Below are 11,613 nucleotides of genomic sequence, written 5' to 3'. Positions count from 1 at the left end.
GCGATTTCCGGCCGGCGGCGTGCAGCGGAAGGCGGAGGACGGTGGTGGAAAATAGGGCGGCTAGGGTTTTTTGGGTCTCTAGGGTTTGGGGTGAGAGACGGGTGATGAGGGGGTAGGGGGGTGCGTTAGGACATATATATATTAACTTGACCCCAGTTCCTGACCGTTGGATCAAGGATCCTCGACGGCCAGGATCTAGCGTGACAAAACGCTATTTTGAAAAGGGGGACCGGGTGGCTTTGTGGATTGGGCTGGTTTTGAAGTGGGTTTGGGGTTTGGGCTTGAGTTATATATCAGATATTGGCCTAAAAGGTGGCCTGACCCCTTTTCTTCATTTCAATTTTTTTATTTGTTTTCTTCTTCTTTTTTTATTTATTTATTTGAATTTTGCAAAATTAAAAGTAGCCAAAACCTGATTCAATTCTAAAATGAGACTAATTAAATTTCCTAAAATTAACTAGATCCTAACTTTAAGAAGAAAATTAAACAAAAGTGAAATTAAAGGAACAAAAAAATGTAAAAGGATTATTTTGTTATTTTCTCTTATTTTCAACGATGTTTAATTAATCTAAAAATCTAGAATTAGGTCCTAAATGCAAGTATGCTATTTTTTATAATTTTTCATTTTTTATGACACCAAAAAAATGCACACAAAATGCAAACAAAGCACAAACTCATGCAATTAATTCCTAAAATTCAAATACTAAAAGAAAAATTCTAATTTTAATAAATTCTATACGAGTAATTTAAGCATGAAAAAAATCACGTGCTCACAGATACCAGTCTAGGCTATGGAGGATTTTCTCTATATACTTATTACTTCGACAATGAATCTCCTGTATAATCAGCTTGCGTATTATCTCCCATCCTCTTACCTTGGTTTGGAAAATTCGAACATTTCTTTCTTTCCACACATAGTACACAGCTGCTGCTAATGCCATATTATATAATTCTGCTGCTGCATTTTTCCTCTTAGTCCACTTCTCAACCCATTTTAGTTCCTCATCCCATCCCTGCACTGGTCTTTTGATCCCTTGCCATACTAGCAATTTACTCCACAATGCATTTGCATATGGACATTCGAAATACAGATGCTGGATGGTTTCACTAGCTCGTTTGCATAGGACACGCTCTTCATCAACTTGTATTCCCCATCTCTGTAGTCTGTCTCTTATGTATAGTTTGCCATGAGCTGTCATAGTTAATACAAAAGTCCACCTGGGACATCCTGTGTTATGACAAACAACTCTTCTCCAGCTTACTTTGTCAAATCTTCCTCGCAGTCTGTGATACATGAGTTTAATCGAACAATTGTTCATCTTTATGATATCATCATAGCTGAATCCTGCATCCATAAATGTCTTCTTTGCTTTCATGATCTTGCTCACCATCCATGATGTTTGCTTCAGTTGGATTTCCCATATGTTCCTATCTTTGATGTAGTAGCTATGCATCCATTGTATCCACAGCTTCTTCTTTTCTTTGCAAAGGTTCCAGTAATGTTTACATATGGCAGCTTTGTTCCAGATACTTATGTTCATGATATTAAATCCCCCAGCTGATTTGGGGAGACAGACTTTCTCCCATACCAATGGAGTCTTTTTTGACACATTACCTTCTCCTGTCCATAGAAAGCTTCTGCAGATTGCTTCAATTAGCTTTGTGATCTTTTTAGGGAGCACAAAGATTTGTGCCCAGTAAGTTTGGATAGAGAACAGAACACTCTTTATCAGCTAAATCCTCCCAGCATAAGATAGAAACTTAGCAGTCCATGAGGTTATTCTACCTACTATTTTTTCAATCAGAGGTTGGCATTGTGTTTAAGTATGTGTAAGGCAGATGTTACTACAATTTCTGGTAGTAGTAATCTAATTGAAGGCTCTGGAAGAGCTACTATAACTTCGCCTAAGGGAACAATGCTTATCATAGAGAATGCAATGTTCTCCTCCAAGTCCAAGAGGTTGAGTCTTAAAGATATCCGCCGAAATGGATATCATATTGAGACAATAGATGAGAATAATCTTGGATATCTCATCATTACCAAAAATGTCTCTGGCCAGAAAAGGGTTATTGAGAAATTCTCATCTTTATCTTGTGGCCTGTAATGGACAAGAATTAGTGCAATTGAGGCACATTCTATTGTAAACCAAAAGGTTACTGATTCTAATACTTTTGTACTTTGGCATGATCGATTGGGACACCCTGGATCAATTATGATGAGACGGATTATAGAAAACTCAAATGGGCATCCATTAAAGAATTTAAAGATTCTTTTAAATAATGAATTTTCTTGCACTTCTTGTTATTAAGGCAAGTTAATTATTAGACCATCACCAACAAAGGTTGAGATTGAGTCCCCTGCGTTTTTGGAACGTATACAAGGGGATATTTGTGGACCTATTCACCCACCTAGTGGGTCGTTTAGATATTTTATGGTCTTAATAGATGCATCTTCTAAATGGCCTCATGTGTACCTATTGTCATCTCGCAACCCCGCATTTGCAAAATTAATGTCACAAATAATTCGATTACGGGCGCAATTCCCGATAATCCAATTAAGTCTATTAGACTTGATAATGCTGCTGAGTTTTCATCCCAAGCATTTAATGATTATTGCTTATCAATTGGGATAAAAGTGGAACATCCTATAGCTCATGTTCACACTCAAAATGGCCTCGCAGAGTCTTTAATTAAACGTCCCCAATTGATAGCAAGACCGTTACTCATGAAAACGAGGTTGCCCACTTCTGTTTAGGGTCACGCCATTTTGCATGCAGCAATGCTAGTTCGTCTCAGACCGAGAAATTATCATAAATATTCCCTGTTGCAATTAGTTTTGGGTCATGAACCTAATATATCCCATTTAAGATTTTTTGGATGCGCAGTATATGTGCCTGTAGCACCGCCATATCGCACCAAAATGGGTCCCCAAAGAAGGTTAGGAATATATGTTGGGTTTGAATCGCCCTCCATTATTCGCTACCTCGAAACATTAACGGGGAATTTGTTCACTGCACGATTTGCAGACTGTCGATTTGATGAGACACTTTTTCCAAAATTAGGGGGAGAAAATGGTGAAATCAAACGGGAAATTTTGTGGAAAAATCAATCATTGTCTCATCCTGATCCACGTACCTCTATTTGTGAAAAAAGAGGTGCAAAAGATTATTCATTTGCAAAATATAGCAAATTAAATGCCAGATGCATTTACGGATCTGAAAAGAATAACAAAATCACATATCCCTGCAGAGAATGTTCCAATCCGTATTGATGTCCCTGTTGGACAATATTCTAGTGTCATAGCTAATGAGTCAAAAGCACGCCTAAAACATGGCAGACCATTAGGTTCTAAGGATCGAAATCCTAGAAAAAGGAAAACAAATGATCAAGATGACACTACGAAAGAGTCTCATGAAGAAATCCACGATTTAACCAATNTCTTTTTTCTTTTCTAGAATTTTTTTTCCCATTGGGTTTTATTTTAGTTAAGATTTTAACGAGGCACATTACTTATTGAGTAGACATTCAAGGGGGAGTGTTATGAATAGAATTGTAATCACAGTGAATGTCTATCTTTTAGAGAGTTTTACTTTGTGGCTAAGTCATTTTTTCCCTATAAATAGATGGGTCTTACCCCATTGTAAATCATCCCAAAATTCAATAAGAACTTCCTCTCTTTCTCTGCAATATTGTTCTTCATATATATATATATATATATATATATATATGTGTGTGTGTGTGTGTGTGTGTGTGTGTGTGTGTGTGTGTGTGTCTGTGTCTGTGTCTGTGTCTGTGTGTGTGTAAAATATATTTAAAAATTATATAAATATAATGCCGGGTTGGTTTGGTTTCGGTTTAACTTTTTTTAATTAAAACAAAACCAACTCAATTATAGTTGGATTTTTTTCCAATACCAAACTGCGATCGGTTTTTTTTCTCAGTTTGACTCAGATTATCAATTTGATGTGGTTTATCGATTTTCTTTGTATGTTTTACCTAATAACATTTCTAATATGATCTATATTGAATTTGTCCACACTCCATAGAATGAAATACCTACCAATTTAAGATAGGAAATCTTACATAAATATCCCAAATAAGTTTTAACTTACCAAATTCTAGCCATTAATCATAAACTCCAAAACTAACCAAGCACATATAAAAATTAAAAGGCGAAATACATAAAGGGCCCCTTTAAGTTGTCACCAACGATCAGCTGAACACCTCAACTACCCAAATATCCAACTAGACACTTTTACCGAATATATATGTGTGTCATTTAAACATATGTAGCTGATGTGGCATATGCGTGATAGCTACCAAAATTTTGAGCGTGTGAACTCATTTTTTCAGCCCATTTTTGTTTTCTTTGATAAAGAAATAGTATTTTTTTCTCTTGGTCTCTTTTCCACTTTACAGTCACCTCCATTACGGACCACCATTCACGGCAGCTTTATCTACGCCCCTTCAACCAGCAGCCCCTTCAACCACTACCGAAAACAATACCTTCCTTCCAATTGAAACACATAAACAACCACCAATTACTTGAATCGGCCAAACAATAATTTTAAGGAAAAAATTACACACAAAAAGAAAACAATAAATTAGAGAAAGAAAAGTGATACAAGTCCAAATTCATAATCAAGAAAATGACAGAGAGAGAATTAAAGATTCCAATACAATTGAATCAAATTTTTCCAGCGATGAGCTTTTCCGGCGAGAGAGGCCACAAGATGAGAATTTTCGGCGAGGTCCGTGGGTGGATGGGTTATTCTCTTGGCTATTCAATGTTTTTCCATATTTGTATTAGTTTTAAGAAAAGGTTTTAGATTTAATTTTTGAATATGGATAGGATAGGTTTTGGGTAGAAGGTGTGTCGGAGAAGAAGGTGGAAGTGGAAGGGGTCTGACCGGAAAGACTTAGGTTTGTTTGGAGGGAGGATGGTTTTGGGAAAAGGGAACGGGGGATCGGGAATTGCAATTGGCTTTGTTTAGGGCAGAAGTTGAGTTTGGGTTTTTCTTTTATTTTTATTTTTTAGTTTATTGAATTTCTTTTTAAATTATTGTTTACCATTTTAATTCAGCATTACACGTGTTATTATCTTATTGGTTCATTTACCATGTAACCAGCGATTGCATTTCACGCATGTGATATGTTGAACGAAGCTGTCCAAATGACACACATATATATTCGGTAAAAGTGTCTAGTTGAATATTTCGATAGTTGAGGTGTTCAGCTGATCGTTGCTGACAACTTAGGGGGGCCCTTTATGTACATTAGATGCAAGACGCAAGAAAAAAAATTCATGGATGAGGTAGAAACAAGGTGATGAAATACAAAATATATATATATACAAGATTTCAAAAATCTAAGCAAAAAAGGACCTTTTTCAATGGGTATAGTTCATATTCATCAAAAATATATAGACGAGTTAATATACAAATTTTGAGGAAGATTGGAGGTGATTTGGACTGGCTTGGTATCAAAATTCGTAGTTAAAATCGAGTCAAAAAATTCTTCTGCAACACGTGTATCACACACAGGGGTATACATGGATATATATGTGATACACATTTGATACAAATATGATACATATGTGATACACAATGTAATACACATATCATTTTTCATCTTCTACTTCGAATTTTTAATTCAAACCACCTCAAAACTCGCCAAATCATCCCAAAATTGAGATTCAAACTCCTTAAGATGTACCCAATCTATTTTAATAACACTCACTCAAAAGAAAATAAAAATTTGACCTTTTTTTGCTACAAATAGCTAGGCTAGTATTGATAACATTTGGCTAATATTAGCATTTAGTGAATTGGCTAATTTTTGTAATAAGCCACTTATAAATGGACATAACTGATATTTTCCTTTAAATAATAGACTATACAAACGTAATTAAAGAAGTTTAGTAGCCCCACCTAAAACAATTTATAACCACCCATATCGTTATACTAAAAGTTTTTCTTAAATCAAAGAGACTGAACAATTTACACATTAAAAAAAATTGTTTTTACAGTATGCACAGCAGTTCGGTGCACACTGGCATGTTATAATTAGTGGTTTGGTCATTCCCATTTAGATTTGTTAAGCAAACTTAGAGTTACCAAGTCTCACGTAAGCCATTTTATTCAGTTCTTTCAGTCATTGCGTACATCTCTAAATGGGAATGGAGTAGTGTATCAAGTTTTCTAAAAGAAAGTTATTTTTTTTCAAAGTTGAAATGTTTCGCTAAGCTTAGAAGAAAAAAAAAAGGGTGTTTTTGAGTAAAAGCAGAAGTATTTTTGGAAAAACAGAAAAAAATAATTTTCCCCCAGAAGCACTTTTGAGAAAAATACACTCAGGAGCTAGCGTTTGGCCATAGATTGCCAAATCTATTCTAACAAATCTGATTTTGGTGAAGTTTGGTCTAAAAATGTAAATCTGTTTGGACATAATTTTTCAAAACATATTCAACTTTTTTTTTGAAAAAACAAGCGAAACAAATCTAAAAAAAATTCATACAAAACAAGCGAAACAAATCTGAAGAAAATTTAAACAAACATTAGCAAATTTTAGCAAATTACCTTCAAATTTTATCTTTGCGGTAGATTGCCACAGATTGACACAACAACTTTGGCGAAGATTTTCTTCTATTTAAAGAGAATGGCAAAGCCTAGATGCGGATCTAGAATTTTTAGAACATGAGTGCATTACTAAAAAAAAAAAGGAGGAAAAAAAAGTATTAAGTGGGGATTGATCCTTGTTTTTTAAGGTAAATTATTAACTTGTAAACCAAGTGCACCATTCAATCTTTATAGAGCATGGGTGCCAATACATAATATTAGACTAATTCTAGAAAATACATACATAAAAAATCTAGTTTGGCGGACGGACCATGGGTTCGCGTGCCCCATAATTAAAGCTATAGATACGCCCCTGGCAAAGCCGAGTGAGTTTAATGAGGGAAAAGTGGGTAGATATGGATTAGTTGGGTCATAATAACAGAAAGTGTGTTTTTTTATTAAATACAAAAGTTTAGGGCAATTTTTAAAATATTTTTAAAAACCAAATGGTAATATTTTGGGCCAAAAACCGCTCTTGAGCTGGTTTTAGGATTTGGAAATTTGCCAAAATATGGATAAAATTTATAAATAAACATGTATTTTTCCAAAAAAAAAATTGAAAAAAAATTTGCAAAATTTATGGCCAAGCGAAGACTAAAAATACTTTTGAAAAAAAAATATTTCTTAAAATAAGTTAATTTTTGAAGTTTGACCAAACAGGCTGCAAGACTATTTACTGCATCCTCCTTCACCTTAGCATAGTTTTCGAAAAATTATGAGTAGAGAGGAGATAACAAATCTGTACGATTTGCAATAAATCATTGAACTACGTGTAAAACTGTTCCTTCAGAGAACTAAAAACATGATTGAGTGCAGCGCAGATGAAAACGAATTGGAAAAAGTGGCAAAGTCCAAATGCCAAATTAAAGACTTCACAGATATTGTCATCAACGCTGCACTCAATGATGTTTCTAAGCACCCTGCATTTGCTACTCCTATTGCTTTCTCATTTTTCTTTTCTTTTTCACCTGGGAAAACTCTTATTTCACATTATCTTGTGTCCAGTCCTTTCACTTCCTTTTTATCTTAGTCCTGCCTATTAATTTAGTAGTTGAAGTTAGTTACGAGTTGGAGTAGTACACGTGGATTTGAATCTATTGTACTTTCCAATTTTAACTATCCTAAGATTGTACTTGACTCTACAATCCATTTGCAACTATCCTTCAATTGTACTATACGCTCTGTACTGCTGCTAAATGGAAACCCACTCCTTGTTTTTTTAAGTTCCCTTATTCAATCATAACAATTGCACAAGCCATTAGAAAACTGTTTTTAAAGCTAGATTCGATCCGAAACGAAAACTAAAGTATCAAGTGTTGCAGAACCTAAAACACAGAGATTATACAGTTAGTAGATCCGTACTTCAAAAATCCAATACGAGCATCATTCTACAATTTCACAAAAATCTCCTCAAATGGTAACTTCCTAGCTGTTCTTGTGACAAAGAAGCAAGAGAAGTTTTTGCGGTTGGTTTGTATGATTACTTACCAATTACCAATGAGGCAAATAACTAACCAAAATTCACCGGCACTTTTTTCTATACCGACTCCCTGCTTCTTTCTATAAGTATCTTTTGAGTTCTGAGAACAGCTTTTAGCTGGAAAAGCCATTTCACATCTTATAGTTGACAAACAAACTAAAAATACAAAATGGCAATTTGTAATTCTGCATTTGCATTTGAAAGGCTATTGGTTCCTAAACTTGGGTCTAGATGTTAAGGTGGAGACGTCAGTCAAAAATGTGGTGGTACTTACTCTCTACTAGTATATGTTAAAATGTCCCAATTTGTACCAGTTGGTGTTTGTAAACACTACAAATACTCTGTTACCTTACAACTTGACCAAAAGAAAAATAAATTGAAGGAAAAGTGGTCGGTATGGAAATTGAATAATATAAAACAAACACATAGACAGCCCCCCAAAGTTAGCCACATTTTTTCATTTAGGTGTCCAAAGTTAGCCACATTTTTTCATTTAGACACGTAAACTAAAGCTGAAGCTGTTTCTGTTACCTATTAGACACCTCATGAGGATGGTTTCTGACTTTATGTTATCTATTAGAAACCTCACGTAGCCCCAAATTGTGCCTGCTGAACAATCAACTACCACCATTTAAAAAAACAAAAAAACAAAACACAACAGAAAAAGCTTCAGAGAGAGAAATCAGAAAAGTAACGGAGGAAAAAAAAAAGATGAATCCATAAGAACCAGTAGAACAAAACGACCCCTACATATATGGAAGATAGATCTATCCAAATCCAGCTCCTGAAGAAGATTACAGTCTTCTACTTGAGATTTGAATTTCCCTAAGATTTAGACATGTGAAGTATGTTATGAGACACTTGTCGTATGTATTCAACCTGCATAACATATGACAATAGCAAGCTATGATTCCAGAAGTTGCTTGGTCCTGCAGGCGTATCCCGACATTTTATCTAGCTCTTGGGTGTCCATTGTTCAACTCTCAAGTCTTTCAAAAAAGTAGAGGTATCCCATGTCCAGCGGGGGATTTTTCGAGACCCCAACTTTTTCATCATTGAAAATCACCCACCTGCCATCTTTGTGAATATGAGCAACATAATGACCACACTGTGTAGATGTGCCAATGTGGCTCACGAATCCAAGGAGCTTGTATCCTGTTTATTATCCAAAATAAACTTGGTCAGGCCAGGCAGCATAAAATTATCTAAAAGTAAACCTAAATGTCACCATCAAGGATAGTGATTTGTATTGGACGAAATGCAGAATGCAATGCTATAGGATTTATGCGTAAGAATCTTTTGAAAGAAATAGGAACTTCTATCATCCTAAAGAGAATTTGAAAGTAGTCATTTATCGACATTGCAAAACCCAAAAAACAGGGCCCATAAATAAATTGACTGTGTTGTGAAATCTAATTTGCGGCCCTTGATAGCAATATAATTTAGTGAAAGAAACCTGTCTCCAAATAAGAAAATAAAAGTTTAGATCAAGAAAAGCATATAGCAGCTATTCTGACAATCTCAGACCACCACAAAATGAGAAACCAAGGGGTGGAGCTTTAGTAGAAGAGCAACTTTCCCTCCAGCCAGTAGCTGAAGGTTAGTGACACGAAGGGGTGAAAAGTGAGAAATCATTGTTGCCCCTGTGAAGGGGGAGGAAGGAGAGAGCTACCAAATGAAGAAAAAGAAACCATGACCAAGATGATTAAACCCAGGTGGATTCAGTAATTAGAAGCTAAGTGGAAAAGTTTTAAGCAGTAGAACTAGCACATTCCCTGATAGAAAATCCAAGACCAGATTAAGCAGGAATTTTATAGCTAAAAATTGTCTTATTCAATAAACTAAGAGGCTCTTCACCTACTACACCACTTAATAAACGGGCTAATGTTCCTTGTCTCGTGCATTCGTTAAGAATATATCAGATCCAAGTAAAAGCAAGAAAGCTGTAAATCAACAAGTAGAACCGAGATAGGGAACTAACTTCCTCCTCCATCAGGCAGCAAGGGATCAACTGCAGCTCCACTAGTTGCAGCATCCATGTCTGATGCAGCAGAAGCACTAGGATTGCTAAAAATCCATTCAGTAGCTCTTTCAACATCACCACCCTATGAACAGACAGGAACAGAGAAAGGGCAAAACATGAACCATGTCATAGGCAGTGAATAACAAGGAGCAAGCTCAAAAAACCCGTGGAAATGAGAAATTTACCGATGCCTTCAGAGCCCTACAAGCAAGTTTCTCCTCAAAACCAAAGGAAACCAGCGTATCAATTTTTGATTGATCGATATCAGGATTTTGCACGTTTTGTGATATAGGAGCATCAATATCTGGGAAGAAATTACACATCAACATATCATGCTTCTAATAATTGCAAAGACTTGATGAACTTCTTCTCAAAGGAAATATCAAAAAACACCTGAATCATTCACGTGCTCAAGTAACCAATTCATTGCTGCCTCTACTCCACTATTGGAGGTATTAATTGCAGCCTTCTGACAATGAAGAAGATTAAATCCCATTGAAACAAGTTGTGCAACAATATCCTCGTTAGCCAGAAGCTTTGTTGATTGCTCACCATCCCCAGCATCTGGTTTATGGACCAGTAATGAAAAATAATGAGCAATTTAGAACTTATAAACACATGAGAGAAGCCAGCCATAGAATTGACATACAAGTAGTTATCACAGCCAAAAACTCCTAAAGACAATTATGTGATGATCATATACAAAAGAGATGCACTAAAAAGCTGTTAACACAACCATCCCAGCATCCCCCATGTTGAAAATCTCCCAGGAATTGGAACAATCACAAGCTGGAAGAATGAGAAACACCAAAAATCAAGGGCCTAGTAGAAGCAACTAATTATCTAGAGCAGGAATTAGAGTAAATGGTGACCCGAATTCTATTTCATGAAATATAGATATCTGAGGTATGTACTGTCCGTTCAATATTGGCTTCTCTCTATACATAGGTAGCTATCTCCTGTTGCTCTCCCACCCGTATAAAATAACTAGCACGCAATAAAATAACACTATCAAACCACGAGAATGCAACACTACCAATAATGGAGCAACTGAGGTTTACTGCTTAAAAAAATTCAGCAAAAACTTTATGGAAAAAATTGAAATAAGACATAATAAAACACATTCAAAATACATGGACATCAGGTTCATCATTTCAGCATGCCCAATTAATAGAGATACCCAAATCATGTTACAGCCTACAGGGATCATGGAACGAACTAAATAAAGCTAAGCAATGTTCTTTGGTATCTCAACAGACACATCAACTGAACAAGCAATCCACCAATTGATCCAGAGAAAACATTGCAAGCTAAAAAGGAGCAAGAAAATTATGTTTCCTTACTAGGTCAATAATAACTTGGCAATGTGCAAATAGAAATGATGGCTGAATGCAGATAAAAGAATAGAATTAAAAACTTAGAGAACAAAATACTCAAAATGAATGAGACTGCTCCCAGATACCACCCTTGTCTTAAAAAAAAAAAAAAAAAAAAAA

The 11,613-nt window shown here is 35.5% G+C and overlaps 1 protein-coding gene across 1 annotated transcript in view; it reads right to left on the bottom strand.

Moving 5' to 3' along the window:
* The window catches only part of LOC109233185 (ubiquitin carboxyl-terminal hydrolase 14-like), a 12,492-nt gene continuing 9,669 nt past the window's right edge, over positions 8,791-11,613 (bottom strand). The window contains exons 17-20 of the mRNA XM_019398967.1: positions 10,511-10,681; positions 10,303-10,421; positions 10,076-10,199; positions 8,791-9,249 (exon numbers count right to left, since the gene is read on the bottom strand). Coding sequence (XP_019254512.1) covers positions 9,071-9,249; positions 10,076-10,199; positions 10,303-10,421; positions 10,511-10,681 — 593 coding nt within the window. The 3' untranslated portion in view covers positions 8,791-9,070. The remainder of the gene's footprint in view (positions 9,250-10,075; positions 10,200-10,302; positions 10,422-10,510; positions 10,682-11,613) is intronic.

The sequence above is a fragment of the Nicotiana attenuata genome, chromosome 10, assembly GCF_001879085.1.
Source record: "Nicotiana attenuata strain UT chromosome 10, NIATTr2, whole genome shotgun sequence".
Classification (NCBI taxonomy): Eukaryota; Viridiplantae; Streptophyta; class Magnoliopsida; order Solanales; family Solanaceae; genus Nicotiana; species Nicotiana attenuata.
The sequence above is the reverse complement of the archived record's forward strand: the minus strand, read 5'-3'. Positions and strand labels throughout refer to the sequence as shown.